At 47.0% G+C, this 17,265-nt stretch overlaps 1 protein-coding gene across 5 annotated transcripts in view; it reads right to left on the bottom strand.

Moving 5' to 3' along the window:
• Window positions 1-549: 549 nt before the first annotated feature.
• Window positions 550-17,265, bottom strand: part of ulk4 (unc-51 like kinase 4) — a 130,143-nt gene continuing 113,427 nt past the window's right edge. For all 5 annotated transcript variants that reach the window (XM_036130229.1, XM_036130241.1, XM_036130246.1 and 2 more), the window contains 3 exons: window positions 10,128-10,322; window positions 4,316-4,404; window positions 550-805 (listed from right to left, as the gene is read on the bottom strand). In XM_036130229.1, the coding sequence (XP_035986122.1) occupies window positions 745-805; window positions 4,316-4,404; window positions 10,128-10,322 (345 nt within the window). In that variant the 3' untranslated portion in view covers window positions 550-744. The remainder of the gene's footprint in view (window positions 806-4,315; window positions 4,405-10,127; window positions 10,323-17,265) is intronic.

Genomic DNA, 17,265 nt, shown 5'->3' with positions numbered 1-17,265 from the left:
TGCGTTGCATGACTATTACTGCTGACCTCATCCAGACTCCAAACATACCGCATGCCCGGCATTTATTGCTTTAAATTAAATCTATCGTGCATTTTTCAGTCAACATTTAGAGCTTCCCCGAACCGTTCTTTATGCGGTAACATATTCAGCTGTTTCCTGTCAAATAATATAGTGGATGTGCACCAGAACGACATGACCCGTGTCCCAAACGGCTCCCAGGCAGAGTAAAGCATTAATGGTCGACTTTCACAGCACAGGCCCACACCCAGGCCTGATCTAATGAGTCAATATTCTTCGTTAAAGCAAAGTGGGAGCTGTAAACACTCCAAGGTCAGTGCTCTGGTGCGTGTGACAGCCCAAATTACTGCTCATGATGTAATCCTGTGCAGACTGATGAGCACTGGAGAGATGTTTCTAAAGAGCTGTCAACTCTGGTGACACAGCGATATTATTTACTGTCACTGATCCAATTTATGGGCGAACGCAGTCGAGAAGAATCAGTAATATCCAAACGGCCACGAAGCTTCGCGCGCATAGAAGCAATTGGACTCAAATTGGTAAACAAATTTATTAAAAACAAACATAAGATCCAGTGAAGCGTCTACAGTGAGTTCTGATTGTGTTCCAGGTACCAACAAATGGATCCCATGTTAAAGACGGCTTTAGCTAAAAAGTGTCAGCTTTGAGTACAACCAGCATTACTTTTAGGTCACCTCTGGATCACTGAAGGTTTTAGACAAACATCTAGGATCTGGAGACCTCCTGAAGGATTTCTACAGCCAGTTGAGTCACATCAGGATGACACCTAGAATGGAAAAACAATATCTATTAATTATTATTCATAAGCTCAGCATGGAGACAGAAAACATGAACCTAACAAAAACGCATTAACACCACAGGTGTGACTTTAAGAAGTCACCCCATAAGTTCCCTTCTTTACATTAGTTTTAGCTCCGGCCTCCCCATAAGTTCCCTTCTTTACATTAGTTTTAGCGCCGGCCTCATGACTCCACAGCCGCGGAGCGTTTTACAGCAGGCCTCCGCTGCAGCTGTTTGGCTCATGTAGAGTCTGAGCGTGAGCAGAGCGGCGTGTTTCCAGTCCTGGCTCTGTGAGCGGCTCTTGATGCTGGTGCAGACATCTGGGAGGAGCGTATCGCTGACTGACCACAGCAGCAAGCTGGGATCAGGTTCGGGGCCTCGAGGCTTTTCTTCAGGAGCTGAAGGGACGCCCCTCCCTCTGCAGACGGTCAGGCTGGAGGCTTTGAAAAGGCATTCCTCAGGTTGCCATGGTAAAGGCACAATGACATCATTAGTATCTAAGCCCCGACCTCCGCTCTCCCTCCAAACACGTCTTGGCTCTGCCGCCACTGCCCGAGCGCCTCTCATCTTCTCAATTAAAACCTCTCCCACCTCTCCCTGTCCCTTCTCTCCACGTAGCTCTCCTCTCATCTCCTGCCCTTTCCCCTCCCCCCCCCCCGAAACCTCGGCTTCCCTCTCCCCGCTGCTGCAGGGGTGGGAGGGTGCCAGCCTCGGCCACTTCAAAGACGAGAGCCGCTTTCGGCTTTCATCTGCCAGAGAAACAGGAAAGAGAGGAGCACAAAGGAGCGAATCAGAAAATAGGGAAATGGAGAGGGGCAGAGCGCGGTGGAGATGTGGGCGCTGAGGGCGACAAAGGGGGGAATAAAAGCGGAGGCTGAGGAGAAAGGAGGTGGAGAGGGCGGGTCGGATGAGAGGGGACTCAATAGCGGAGCAACAATGCACCTTTAATATTGATCCGGCCGGGGCTGAGTGTGATTGAGAGACGGGGTCTGGATCCAGAGGAGAGTGAAAGCAACTAATTGTGTGCGGTGGTCCTGTTCCCGTGTGCGTCTGTGTGCGAGAGGTCGCTGGTCTCGTATATCAGAGGATCAAAGGAAGCATGGTCGCTATAGTGAGAAGCCCCTGGGTTCAAAGAGGGAGCAAACATCCAGCCCACACACTCATGAAAGCAGCCCTCTGCAGCGGTACAGGTGCACCACGTATGCCCCGCTTACTGACAGCCCACCTCTGCACTTACAAACACTGATTAGTGGTTTTCAGAAGGATAAACAGGAGTCCATGTTTTTCACTAGTGATCAGAGGAATCACGTCTTAAGGTTTACCAAAAACTCACCTCTCTGCAACCAGAGATGTAAGCAGAGCTCCACAGGTTGAAACAGACCACGCATTTCACATTTCTGTGTTTTGTGAGCTTTTAAGCTGACTCCGTGTCTTTTCTTGACTAAGAGGAAGAAGCGATATTTGTATCTGTGACAAAATTAAAGATAGCTAGGTAGACCAACTAACACCCTCAGAGTAGCTGTGTGCATACCTAATTAGCTCTCTTTACTCTGATACGCCTAACTAAAAGCCAGTGCAACCACATGCCTTCAGAAGCCACCCAGCTGGTTAGTAGAGTCCACAGGTCTGTAATTTCATGGCAGCGTGAACGCAGCTGTTCAGCAAAGGCCTCAGAGGCTTCTTAGAAAACATCAGTAGGCAGACAGCAAGTTTAAATCAGGGCTAGCTACAATATTCCCGACGTTGAGCGTGTGATGGAGCGTTGTTCCATCCTTCGTCCACACGGCTTTCCTAGAGCGTAACATGGTGATGGCAGCATCATGCTGTGTCGATCGTTTTTCAGCAGAAACAGGGAAGTGGGTCAGAGTTGATGGGACACGGGCTGAAGCAACACTGGGCAATCGTGTTAGAAGCTGCAAAATGCTTGACACCGGGGCGGAGGTTAGCTTTCCAGCAGGACAGCAAGCCGATACCACTGAGCTATATTATACACTGGAGTGCTAATCGCCCGCTGTTAGAATGAGTCACTTTAAACCTCCAGCCGCCATATTGGTACACCCTATTTTCCCCCAGTAACTAGGAAATATGTGCGCTACAGCATCGAATAACGAGGATTTTCTCATGTTCAGGGGGGGCTTAAGACTTTTAAAATGTCAAATGCCATATACTTTATGTTATGTTCTAAAACTATCAAGTACTGAGAAAGTCATGTGCTGAAATATTTGCATTTTATTCATTTAAATATATATATATATATATATATATATATATATATATAAAAAACATTTATAAATATATAAATAACAATATACAAAAACATATATTTACACATATATATACATATATATATACATATATACATATACACCTACTTATATATACATATATATGTATATTTAATATGAATAACATGTAAAATATTTCAGCACCTAATTTCCTAGTAGTTGATAGTGTTAGTACATCCACTGAAACGTTTTCACTCAGCCAGAAAACTGCTTGTTGTTGCAACCAAATCCTATGGGATTCTGTGAGAGTAGGGAGTAGCAAGATGGCGGCCAGTGGCTTCAGTTTTTCGGCAAAATCAGCACTCCAGTGTATTATATAGCTCAGCAGAGCTACAACAAATGGTTCGATTAAGCTAGACTTAACTTAATTTGTTGATCCCAAATAACCTGACTAGCCAGGTGGATGTAGTTCCACACGTCCATCTTGACTCACTGCCATAGGGAGGGATTTCAACACCACATAAAATGGACGAGCCAATCAGGATCGCCGTGTGGGATTTTTTGTAGCTGTGTCGTTGGATTCAGACAACAATGGCGACTCGCAGCGAGGAAGCAAGCTGTAGCATTGATGCTGTTATTTGATCAATGTTGCCCAATCTACCGAATATTAATTATTTAAAACAGAACAAAAGAACGGGGGGTGTTGCCAGTCCCTGGTGTTGTGTTTTTAGGGGTCACAAGCTGCAAAGTTTAGGAATCCCTGATCTAGCACGCCACAGAGGTTCTCTGCTGGATTAAGACCTACAGAATTGAAAAGTCAACACTTAAACATGTTCTTGGGTTCCTTGGTCTATGAAGCGTTTCTGCAGTGTGTCAGGGTGTGCCATACCCGGCCATAGGGGCCACTGGCTTTGGAGGAGACGGGCTAACAATGCTGAGACGGGTGACAGGTGTCAAAGAAAATCCAATTACATGGAAGGATCCAAGCTGTCCAATCAGAACCTCTCTAAAAACATCATGATGGCTCTGCAGGCTCCCCACCTCAGGACGAAGCGTGCTGTTCTGCTCCTAGGCATAGGAGCCATGAAGAAGCAGACTTTACGTCACCAAGCTACTCTGACTGTTGGAGTTTAAAGTACTGACTTTTCATTCCTCTAGTTTACTGCCAGATGTCACTGTGATGAGGAAATCTGTATTTTTCATTTCAGCTATCAACCAGTGAACCTTACAGGACAGGAGAAAAACAAACATGCAACATCAGAAAGACGCACCTGTTGGATGCAGCAATACCCCGAAGCAGATTCGTTAGGTCCGCTCCTTCAGGACAGTCGAACCAATCAGATTGCTCCGTGGTTTGGGTCTAAAAAAAGAGAAAAAAGTGAGAAGATGAAGCTTCATTTAAACACACAACACTATTCAGTCTGACACTGGGATGAAAAAAGAAGAAGACCGTTGAACATTTTTCAATCTGCCGCAGAAACACAACCGAGCATGTGGCAGTGTCGAGCTGGTAGCCACTACCCACAGTGCATTTCTGTTTGTTGGCTAAATGTGTCAGTTCTGCCATAGGAACTCACTTCAAATCTGTCTGTAATTCTCTGAGCATTGAAACTTAGCACAAAAGGCGGCTGTGGTTATGTACGGTTGCTGTATTCACTACTGAGGCCTCTGCTGCATTTTTAAAATTCCCCATTAGTCTTGCTTCTTCAAATTCAGATAGTCCAATCATTTAAATAACCCATAATAAGCTGGCTGGCATTTGGCAAATATTTCATGGGACGAACGCTCATACTCAACTCTGTTGCTCAATAAACAAATACATTTTTTTGACAAAAGTGCCATTATTTATTTGGAAAACAAGGAGGCTTTTCAACAGGTTCAGATTTATTGCCAAGTAGCGTCGTTAGAAAGAAACAATCAACCAAACACCAATTTCCCAACTCTGTGCAAAATATGCTACTTTAAAAAAATTGTTGATTGCAAAATTGCAAGAACTGTATAAGTCTGAATCTTTCAATTGGGAATGAATGAGAACGTATTAATGAGCCGACACACCTGAGTATATGTCAGACAGCTGTAGAGGCCGCGGCCGCTACCTACCATGTGCATTCCTCCATCACATCAACAGAGGAGTTCCCCAGACTACTGAGGCCATATTTCTGAGCCAATAGACTACATAAAGGGACATCTTCTATTGTTCTTATTGGGTAAATGTATTCACTGTGTGGTATTAAAGTATATATGAAAATGATTTTATTCAGTGGATAAATAGCTGACAGATGCTACTGCCAGCCCCATTTCAACGAGCAGCTGGGAGGCGGTGCTGGAGGGTGAGATGTATTTAACTTTGAACAATTAATTCTTTCATTTAATAACAAACAATTCATTTTAACTTGGTAGAGTTCTACTTACGAACCCTTAACTAGTTCTTTACTCGTATTATCTTTGCATGGATCTCAGCCTATGGGAAACACAAAGCTTCACAATGTGTTTCTAATTAGCTCCCAGAAATTCATGGAAAATTTGCTGTCAAGAATAGTCCAACTTATCATGGAAGGTTTCCAGGAATTTACCGTCATTTTTCTGCACCTTTTTAACCCCTAAAGCTGATTCCTGGTTTGAAGCCACTGTATCCCTTTATGTATTCTGACACAATAGTCATAATCCTTTGAGGTGTGATAGATTTTCTTTTCTCTTATGCTGCCCGTTAGCTGAGGAATCCTTCCAAGCAGGAAATTCACCATGTTGGTTCTTTAGGTTTTAAAAATCTAATTTCTGCAGTTGAAATGATTTTATAAGTGGATTAATTGTAAGTCATCTCCTTGATATAAAAATATAAAGCCCACCAGCCCATAATATTGCCACGGCATAGCACTCCACTCTTGCTGTCATTTCAAAGTAAGTTGATCAAAGACTTCAGAATCCAATTTTCTCACTACCTTTGTCTTTTTTTCTGATTTTGGTGCTTTTTTCCTGCTTTATGATCCCATCGCTGAACACGTACGCTGGTCTGTGGGAGACTCTCAGCCCCGCCCTAACCTACCTGGCCACATCCTCTGTTCTCCCGTTGGGATTCCTCTGGTTTTATACCCGCCCTGTCATGCCTCTCAACACTATGACCTGTTTAGGGGTTTTCCCAAAAACTAAATCTGTGAAGCTACAGATTAGTGCTAAAATCGGCACGAACTTTTAAATGTTGAAAGTTTTTTTTATATATTTCATAGAGAAAAATATTTTCTAGCTACCAGTAAAGCCTGCCAGCGCGGGTCTGTGATTTTTCTGGCTATTCTTTGCGTAAACTCTCATGTCCGACCGCTCGGCGGGTTTATGTCGCCGTCTTTGATCTCTGGTGACATTATCATGTCCGTCTCTGTGGCGACACAGTGCAGTTGTTGCTAAGTAACGGGGTTAGGGGGAGAGAAAAGATGCTCCCCTCACTTATTTTCCACACAAGTGCACACACTTTCTTTTTTTTTTTTTTTGTTGCCTTCACCATGAGGGTTGGAGGACCTTCATGCGCGCCTGCCAGCCGAACACAGACAGCCCGGCTCTCCGTCTCACCCCGGCCGCCTTTCTCCTCCGCTCTCTCCAACTCCATGTGACAAACAAGCGAGTCAATAATGTTGAACCCGGCGTCGTGCGGGAGGCACCCAGACGGGCCGCGGTTGACAGACACACATGCAGCTTTCTCAGACGTATAGCGCGGCGCTGTCATGGCAGACGTCGAGTTTAAACAAGTGACAATGTACCTGACAGCGCCGGAACGGAGATTCGCCAAACAAACTTGTTCGCGATCCGTGAATAGCAGAACATTTAGATGTGCGTTTCAAAGGCTGACACGGAACGACTGGGAGGAGATATTTCTGGATTTTGAGGACACGGTTGAGTATCTTGAGATGAAAATGTAGCATTAATTGCTTCATGTTTTTATCCTTTTTACAGGATTTTGGCGCTTTGATTAAAAAATAAAAAAAAAACATACTTTGGGGATGAGGGTGTATGCTTAAGGTCATTGTCCTGTTTGGAGGTGAATCTCTGCCGTAGTGTTAAATTGATTTTGGCCTCTAACAGACTTCTTTCCATGTTTGCTCTGTATTTCACTCCATTTATCCTCCCAAAACTCTGACCTGCTGCCCTGTCCCAGCTGGAGCAGGGAGCGGTGCCGTCCCCACGTTTCACAGCAGGGATGTTGTGATGGTGCGAGGTGCCGCATTAGTTTTCCATCAAACCTAGACTTCTGCATGGAGGCCAATAAGTTCAAAGATGGAGGTTGATCAGAACACATGTTTACCGTTTCCCTAAATAGCTTACGGCAAACTGGGCCTGTTCAGCCTTTCTTTTAACAGCAGCATTCTTCTATCCACTCTTCCCATTAAGGCCAGATTTGAGGAGTACAAAACAAATAGTCGTCCACTCAACAGCCTCCCACCTGAGCTGTGGATCTCTGCAGCTCCTTACCACTTATCCTTAGACGGTCTACAATAAAAGGGACCTGAACGCACTTTTAAGAAACATATTTGTACAACATTTTGACAAACTTAATCCTTTTCTTTTATATTAAAATTATGAACCAGTTCTTCTATCACATAAAGTCCAAACAGAACACAGAGTTTGTGGTCATAAAAAGACAAAACGTGGGAAAAGTTGAAGGGGAGTAAATAGTTGTTTCTGCTTCTCGAGGAGACACATTACTGACTCTGATGCTGCAGGCAGACCAAGTAAAACAAAACAAAAACTGAAAAACTACTCTGAGAAAATAATAAATGCTTCTTCATCTAGCAACTTATCACACAGTCTTATTGAATTAGCATTTTTTTTTTGGTCTTTTTAATTTGTAAAAATAAATTGCAGTCAGATTTCACTAATTCAAAAATGATTCATTCCCTCCCCCCCTCTCTTCTTTTTAGTTTCAAAGCTATTAGCGGGATCTTTGATTGAGATTAACAGAAGCCTGAAATCAATGAAAGATAATTAAAAAGCTTTTTGTGAAGGGCAGGCACTCGGTTCAGTGAGTAGGTGTGTGTTTGACAGAGAATGTGGGAGACAAATTAAGGACCACTGCATTGCACGGTGCAATTAAGCGATTAGAATCTGAACGTGGCTAAACGGCGTTCTCATGCGCTATATCAGGCTTATATAGGGCGAGCAATTACCAAATATGATCTGTTTATGTATTCCCTGTGCCTAGCCCAGGTGCTTTTCTATCAGGGTCGTTGTGATTTTAGTAGCAGACTGGTTTTTATCAGAAACACAAACAAAAGTAATTCCTGTATTTAAATTATTTGGGACCTAAAATGTAGCTGACATCAAACATTTGCTGACTCCAATGTGTGACAAACGGGAGAGCTTTGGAGAGGAGGGTGTGGGGTATTTTTTTATGGCCAAATAAATGAGTTGTACTTCCACTGGGAGGCTGCTTGGCCAATCGTCCCCTAGCTACAGGCGAACAGGTGAAACATCCCACTGTGTGTTGCTCAGGGTGGAGAGCCAGAGAGAGACGACACACTGAGGCGGCGACAGGGGTAATGAGAGAGTTTGCACAACAGGACAAATTTGTCAGACAAATACAGGAGAAAAAAAAAGGGGGGAGTCTGTGACATGGAGAGAGAGAGAGAGAGTGTGTGAGTGGGAGGTTCAGATGGCCAGAACTAATTAGTGAGAAGAATTACAAAAATATCTACAAATGCAAATGTACTCTCTTTCCTCTCTCACGCACGACTACAAAGTAAAGTAGCTTCCAGGCACAGCCTTGGGTCAGTTCACACAACACAAAGGTGGCAGCTGACCTTGTGTCCCACGTGCAGGAAGTATTTCATGACCCTGCGGCCAAGCCAAAACATTTGGGATGCATTCTGCATAATTCATAGAGAACTTAAAATGTGTGTGTGTGTGTTTTTATTGCACTCCCTCATCAACTCAGCCCCAGCAATTAAAACCTGGTTCAAATCAAAGGTTTTATGACAATTAACAACTCATTACAACCAGGCAATCTAAGAATACTTACAACAATATATTGCATTAGCAAACTCCGCTGGAAAAAAGGATGCAAACTTTTCAGTGTATGGCGGAGCATGCGTGTTACTATTCAGCGTAAATCAGTATCACTTTCAGCATCGGCGAGTCCTGAAATGGAGCGTAAATCTTGTGGCCCAGAACATTTAATGTTACTTTAGTGCAGAACGCAGGGCTGCGTGAGAACAGGACAATTGTTATTGCTGGATGTTGCAAGATGAAATTTATTACAATTAACATACATCTTTTCTGGCTCGTCTATTTGTTTCTTCCTCACAAAAGCCTTAGCATTCTTAATGGGCTTTAGCATCTCAGCCACTGTAAAATATACATCAGGTCAGAGCAGCGAGGGCAATGAAAGACCATCCAGCAGGTCAAATACGTTACAGGCAGACATAACTTGCATACAAGATCCAGAATGTGAGGTGAATGTCGAAGCCAAGTGGTCCGATATTGCAGATACCAATATTGTGATTCAATGTATGTATGGTTCACCTCCAGCAGAATAAAAAGACATTTTTTCCAGTATTTAGAGACTGTGATGGCAAATAATCGGCGCAGTGGAGTTATTGATATAATGGCTGAAGGGCTAGCACAGCATCGTTGTCGTGTCACAGCAGAAAAACAGCCACCTTGTTAAAAGTAGTTTAGTAAAAGTCTGTTTACTTCCCAGCGCTAACAAACTAAAACTTGTGTTTATGGTGCTGGGGAAGTAGCAGCTATACTGCAGTGCACTCTCCTCTAGGTTAGCTTTCATCAGAGCCAGGAATCATACTGACTATCCCACAAAATTGGACAGACTCTTGACCAGATACTGACAGGAAGAAACAACCCAGCATTTTTTCCTCCCTCCGTCTCACACCTTCTGTCAGTCTAGTTCGGGTGAAACTGCACATTATTTGCAGGGTAGGAACCCAGTATGAGTCTGGGAGTGCTAGTGTGTGCAAGAGTGTGTCTAGTGATTATTTTTTATTTTTTTTCAATCTCTCGATGTCCCCAGGACTCTCCACTGGCAGAGCTCACATTTAGATCTAGCGCGACGGAGCGGCTGCTCCTGTGTGGACCACTCACCAGCCGCTTAATGACCCTAAGAGCTGTGCGTTGGATCCGGGGGGTCGCAGCGTTCATGTGGGTGCGCAGGAGATGGCAGAAGCTTTGTAAGCACAAAGGCGATAGGCAGTCCTGACCCTCTCCGCCGTATAGCTGCACCAGCAAGGACAGACACTGAATAGATTCCTCCCACACCTCCTGGTTCTCAGTGGACAGCTGCAGAGATGAGTAAAGCATGCACACGTTGAACCATGCGGTACCCGCCTAATTCAACTGATGTTCCAGCTCGTCTTCTTCAAAGGTCATTTACAAACGTTTAAAACTTTATCAGGTTAAACCGTGAGTCTGTGTCCATTCTGCGGTGGACAGGGGGTTTGATTCCTGATAAATGATAAAGGAGCTCAGCACCAATGAAACAGCCTTTTCCTGCCAACAGGACTTTAATTAAATAAGATGGTTGTTCCAACCACAGCGCCTTGTGAAAGTGTTCATATCCCCGACAGTCGGTACTCACACTGACGTTACGCAGACGTGAACCAGGGTCGCTAATTAGGTGATGAAGAGAATTAGGGAAAGAACATTTAAATAAAATAAGAACAGATCCAATAAAAACAGAAAACATGCAGGTTCTTCCTGCCACTTCACAAATATCTGCTTCTTTGCGTCAGACTATCATAAAAAACTGAAGTTTGCGGTGGCAACAGCCAAGCATGGTGGCGGCAGTGTGATGGTGCGGGCCTGCTTTGCTGCTTCAGGATCCGGATGACTTCAAACGATGGAAGCATGAACTCTGCTCTCCTGCCAGAATATCTTAAAACGGGGGATGACCGACTATCAACTGTAACCGTAAACTAAAGAGCGCCTGATGTGCTGAGGTATGACCTCAACCAGGCCGCTTATGCGTGAAAAGCCTTTTAGTGCGACTAACATGAAGCAGTTCTGCAAAGAAGAGCGAGCCATAATCTCTGTGGTCAGTTATTGTGAACGTCTGATGTCACTTCCTGCCACCAAGATGACAAATACTTTTCCACATTAGGTCAGGTTGTCATTTGTGTTAAAACAAGTTTGATGATCTGAAACATTGAAGTGTGACAAAACAAGGAAAAACAGAAGAGATTTGTAAGGAGGCAAAAATCCTTTTTTTCACTGATATGAAAGCAATGTGTTATCCATAATAAGAAGTACAATCAACCATTTTATTACCATCTTAGAAAGAGGAAGTAGGAGGTGTCATGGTTGAGTTTTGGTTTGGCTTTGTTTTTCTGTTACTTTCATTTTTTCATCTCTTTTGGGTTAGGTTTGACTTTATTTATTGTTAGTTTTCAGTCATCAGTTATTTTCTGTCAATTTTCACTTCTCCTCCTCAGCAGTCAGTCACACCTGATATCATTTGCTGGTTAATTAGTCAGACCCTGGTGTCACCTGTCAGTTCTCTATTTAAACCTCCCTCTGTCTTTAGTTCAGCACTGGGCCGTCATCATCACTCCACACCTCTCCATGCCAGTCCCCGTTTGCCTTGGAAGCTTTGTTTTTGCTCCTGTTAAGGTTAGTCCAGTCAGTCACTCTAAAGACTGTTTGTTCTCTGTTTGTCCCTGGAGAGGTTCTGCTCTGTGCCCTGTTGTCTCTCAAGTTCTGCTAACCTGACTAGCCGCCCTGGAGGAGTTCTGCTCTGTGCCCTGCTGTCTCTCAGTTCTGCTAACCTGACTAGCCGCCCTGGAGAAGTTCAGCTCTGAGCCTCGGTGTCTCTCTAGTTCTGCTAACCTGACTAGCCGCCCTGGAGAAGCTCAGCTCTGAGCCCTGGTGTCTCTCAAGTTCGGCTAACCTGACTAGCCGCCCTGGTGAAGCTCAGCTCTGTGCCCTGGTGTCTTCTATGAACTGCTAACCTGAGTGCTACGAGGCCTACTAGCCGAGCAACACCAAGCAAGGGTGGACTCTCAGTCTCCGGTCCGTCAGCTCCTGCCATCACCTTCTCTCCGTTCCTGTACAACCAGCTCCTCTGGCCTCAGCAAACCTCCACCCATCAACCTTGTAATAAATACTCTCAAACTTTTAGTCCCGTGTGTGCATCCTGAGTTTATCGGTAAACAAAATCGTGACAGTACGGCCCAGTCACAAGGTAGACTCAGGCGCCATGCGGGACTTACCTGCAGGAGTTGACGACCCGGAAATCATCGCATATTTAGAGATGTGCCAACGTCAGATGAGGGAAAGGTACGCCAGGATGGCTTCAGCCCGGAACCCTGCGCCACCGATCCGGGCCAACTCTACTCCCCTGGTGGTCCAAGTGGGTGTGGTAACGGCTACTTCAGAGCCCGGGAAAGGAAGCCGCTCAGCCTCTCGTCGTCTCGGTCATCATCTCCATGACTCACAGCTGGCCCCTCGAGTAAAGCACATCGTTCCACCTAGCAGACCCCCACGCATCAAGGAGAGCCAGCTGTGGGAGTTCTACTACGGAGACCGAGACGACCTTCTGCCCTGCTGGCCAGCTGCCACCCCGGAGATTGCCTCAGATTCCTCATCTGTCCCTTCCCGGCGAAGACAGCAGAACCACCGGCGCGGAGGGTCCGTCAAGGTTCAAGAGGAATCGTTTCCGCCTCCAACCCCACTGCCTGCCGAAGCCTGTTGCCCGGCGCCGCTGCCCGCCAAAGCCTGTTGCCCGTCTCCGCCCGAAAGCACCGCTCTGCTTGCCGCCGAAAGCTCCGAGCCGCCTAAAACAGACCCGTCGGCCGACGAGGGAGTTGTTCCGCCTCAAGCCGAGGCCTCCGAGGGAGCTGTTCCGCCTCAAGCCGAGGCCTCCGAGGGAGCTGTTCCGCCTCAAGCCGAGGCCTCCGAGGGAGCTGTTCCGCCTCAAGCCGAGGCCTCCGAGGGAGCTGTTCCGCCTCAAGCCGAGGCCTCCGAGGGAGCTGTTCCGCCTCAAGCCGAGGCCTCCGAGGGAGCTGTTCCGCCTCAAGCCGAGGCCTCCGAGGGAGCCGCTTTGCCTCAGCCCGAGGTCTCCGAGGGAGCCGCTTTGCCTCAGCCCGAGGCCTCCGAGGGAGCCGCTTTGCCTCCGCCCAAGTCCCGTGAGGAGGTCCAGGAGGACCTGCCTCCGCCCAAGCCTCGTGAGGAGGTCCAGGAGGACCTGCCTCCGCCCAAGCCTCGTGAGGAGGTCCAGGAGGACCTGCCTCCGCCCAAGCCTCGTGAGGAGGTCCAGGAGGACCCGCCTCTGGCCTCGGTTTCCACCGAGACCTGTAGCCTGGCACCTCCTCCAACTGATCTGTTTGGCCGGAGCCGCAGACTGCGGACTTCGAGCCGCTCGACTCTGCCTCGTCGGGGCCGTCCACCACGGCGCCCGCCTCTGACTTTTCTGTTCGGCCGGAGCCGCAGACTGCGGACTCCGAGCCGCTCGACTCTGCCTCGTCGGGGCCGTCCACCACGGCGCCCGTCTCTGACTTTTCTGTTCGGCCGGAGCCGCCGACCGCCGTCTCCAGGCCGCTTGACTTTGCCTCGTCGGGGCCGCCCTCCTCGAGGGTTTAGGTCTCCGGGCCGCTTGACTTTGCCTCGTCGGGGCCGCCCTCCTCGAGGGTTTAGTCGGGCGATGCTGCTCCGCCGCCTGCCTCGTCCAGGACGACCTCCACGAAGACTTTTCTTTTTTGCTTAGCAACCGCCTTTGCCTGAGCCCTTAAGGCCAGTGCCTTCTGTTATTTTTTGGGCTCAATTTCAGTTTTTGTTCTACTTAGGATTTTGGGATTTAGAGTTATTTAGGGGTTCTTGTTTCCTCAGAATTCTTAGTCTCTGTTTTTGCTTTTGTTTGTCCTGCTCCGTTTAGGATTCTAGATTTTGCCTTAGTTTCCAAGCTTTGCTTTATTTCCTCATTTGTAGCCTTAGTTCTCTGGTTTTCTCGTTAGTTTACTTATTCATGTTCTTGTTTTCTTGTTTTGCCTTAATTTCTAGTTTAGCCTTAGTCTCCTATTTTGCTTAAGTATTGTTTTTTTTACCTTAGTTTTTCAGCTTCAGTTTTGTGTTACTTTAGCTATCTAGTTTTTACAGTAGTTTACCAGTTCGGGTCCTAGTTTCTCTGTTTAGTTTTAATTTTCTGGTATCGTTTTAGTTTTCTGCTTAGTGTTTTTGTTTTGATTCAAGGGTTAGCTTTAGTTTTTTCTTTTGTGGTGCTATCCCTGTTCTAGTCTTGCCTTTATTTTTTAATTCTTAGTTTAAATTCTTTATTTTGTCCTGTGCTCTCCCAGTGCTCCTTAGTTCCTAGCGCTTGCTTAGGCTTCTGACCCCTGTAGATTTCGTGTTTTTCCGGCGTATTAGGATGCCCTTTGTTCCTGTTTCCCTGGTGTTTAGATTCCTGGCGTTTAGATTTAGTGTTCCCGGCGTGTTTAGACGCGCTTTGTTCTCGGTTCCCCGGCGTATTAGGACGCCCTTTGTTCTCGGTTCCCCGGCGTGTTAGGACGCCCTTTGTTCTCAGTTCCCCGGCGTGTTAGGACGCCCTTTGTTCTCGGTTCCCCGGCGTGTTAGGACGCCCTTTGTTCTCAGTTCCCCGGCGTGTTAGGACGCCCTTTGTTCTCGGTTCCCCGGCGTGTTAGGACGCTCTCTGACTCTTGGTTCCCCGGCGTGTTAGGATGCTCTCTGACTCTTGGTTCCCCGGCGTGTTAGGACGCCCTCTGTTCTCGGTTCCCCGGCGTGTAAGTACGCCCTCCGTTCTTGTTCCTAGGCGTTTAGATGTTCCTGCTTTCCTCACATCCCGACATTCTCTTCCCCAAGCCCCGGCGTTTACCTCACGCCCCGGCGGGTTTCTCTTTGGCGTTGTTGTGCGCCCGTTCCTTCCCTTTGGCGCTGTTGTGCGCCCGTTCCTTCCCTTTGGCGTTAAGTACGCCCGTTCCTTCCCTTTGGCGTTAAGTACGCCTGTTCCTTCCCTTTGGCGTTAAGTACGCCCGTTCCTTCCCTTTGGCGTTAAGTACGCCCGTTCCTTCCCTTTGGCGTTAAGTACGCCCGTTCCTTCCCTTTGGCGTTAAGTACGCCCGTTCCTTCCCTTTGGCGTTAAGTACGCCTGTTCCTTCCCTTTGGCGCTGTCGTGCGCCCGTTTCTTCCCTCTGGCGTTGTCGTGCGCCTGTTCTTCCCTCTGGCGTTGTCGTACGCCTGTTCTTCCCTCTGGCGTTGTCGTACGCCTGTTCTTCCCTCTGGCGTTGTCGTACGCCTGTTCTTCCCTCTGGCGTTGTCGTACGCCTGTTCTTCCCTCTGGCGTTGTCGTACGCCTGTTCTTCCCTCTGGCGTTGTCGTACGCCTGTTCTTCCCTCTGGCGTTGTTCGCCTGTTCTGCCTTGTGGCGATGTTCGCCTGTTCTGCCCGTTTTTGCCTTGTGGCGATGTTCGCCTGTCAGCGTCGGTTAGATGCCCTTTGTTGGCCTACCAGGGGCTGTTAGTAACCCCTTTAGTCCGCTTTTGTTTTTCCTTGTTTCAGATCGCCCTGAGTGGGTAGTTTTTGTTTTTAGCCCGCCATCCGTACCACCCTCCACCCACCCAGGTTAGATCAGCTTGGTTATGACTCTTGCCCGCCATCCTGCCTTCCCTCCACCCACCCTGGTTCGGTCACTTTGTAGTTTGTTTTGTTTGATTTTAGGCCGTTCGGAGTCCGGCCTTGAGGGGGGGGTAATGTCATGGTTGAGTTTTGGTTTGGCTTTGTTTTTCTGTTACTTTCATTTTTTCATCTCTTTTGGGTTAGGTTTGACTTTATTTATTGTTAGTTTTCAGTCATCAGTTATTTTCTGTCAATTTTCACTTCTCCTCCTCAGCAGTCAGTCACACCTGATATCATTTGCTGGTTAATTAGTCAGACCCTGGTGTCACCTGTCAGTTCTCTATTTAAACCTCCCTCTGTCTTTAGTTCAGCACTGGGCCGTCATCATCACTCCACACCTCTCCATGCCAGTCCCCGTTTGCCTTGGAAGCTTTGTTTTTGCTCCGGTTAAGGTTAGTCCAGTCAGTCACTCTAAAGACTGTTTGTTCTCTGTTTGTCCCTGGAGAGGTTCTGCTCTGTGCCCTGTTGTCTCTCAAGTTCTGCTAACCTGACTAGCCGCCCTGGAGGAGTTCTGCTCTGTGCCCTGCTGTCTCTCAGTTCTGCTAACCTGACTAGCCGCCCTGGAGAAGTTCAGCTCTGAGCCTCGGTGTCTCTCAGTTCTGCTAACCTGACTAGCCGCCCTGGAGAAGTTCAGCTCTGAGCCTCGGTGTCTCTCTAGTTCTGCTAACCTGACTAGCCGCCCTGGAGAAGCTCAGCTCTGAGCCCTGGTGTCTCTCAAGTTCGGCTAACCTGACTAGCCGCCCTGGTGAAGCTCAGCTCTGTGCCCTGGTGTCTTCTATGAACTGCTAACCTGAGTGCTACGAGGCCTACTAGCCGAGCAACACCAAGCAAGGGTGGACTCTCAGTCTCCGGTCCGTCAGCTCCTGCCATCACCTTCTCTCCGTTCCTGTACAACCAGCTCCTCTGGCCTCAGCAAACCTCCACCCATCAACCTTGTAATAAATACTCTCAAACTTTTAGTCCCGTGTGTGCATCCTGAGTTTATCGGTAAACAAAATCGTGACAGGAGGTTCCTAATCTTAGCAACGGCTGAAAATTAAAAATTTATTTTGTGTGATTTGTCAAAATAAATTCGTCCAGACAAAACGAAAAGACTTGCTACATTAATAAAGATCTTTAGCACGCTCTAAAACCAGCTGTTGTCACAGGGAGGTTTTGGCAGTTTTAGTAATGTTGGATTGCTATCGACAACGTTTCACCGGCTCACTAATCTTTCAAAGGGCAAAGGGGCTGTGCAGAGGTTGAGAGCGTGTTGGCTGCTCCATCAGCCCTCTAATGTCTTCATTGGCTCCCTGGAGACGCCCCTCTTTTCTGGCCCCCAATTTCCTTCCTCTCTGCTCTCCACACAATACCATCGACTTTCCAGGAGAACTTACAGCATCCTTTCTTCTGTCTAACCTTCTTCTTATTTCACGATAACAACAAACTTTTTTATTCTGTTTAGGGTTTTTGTTTTATTAAAAGGCACAGCTAACTCTTTGATTAAGCAGTCAAAATGACCTTGGTAGACAGTGAATTAATTTCCTGCGTTTTTCAACAGTTTATTGTTGACTTCTCTTGTTTTGGTCATCTAAATTAAAGACTATATCACATTTAGGGAC

This window comes from Fundulus heteroclitus, chromosome 3 (genome assembly GCF_011125445.2).
Source record: "Fundulus heteroclitus isolate FHET01 chromosome 3, MU-UCD_Fhet_4.1, whole genome shotgun sequence".
Lineage (NCBI taxonomy): Eukaryota > Metazoa > Chordata > Actinopteri > Cyprinodontiformes > Fundulidae > Fundulus > Fundulus heteroclitus.
This window is presented reverse-complemented; position numbering and strand designations above follow the sequence as displayed.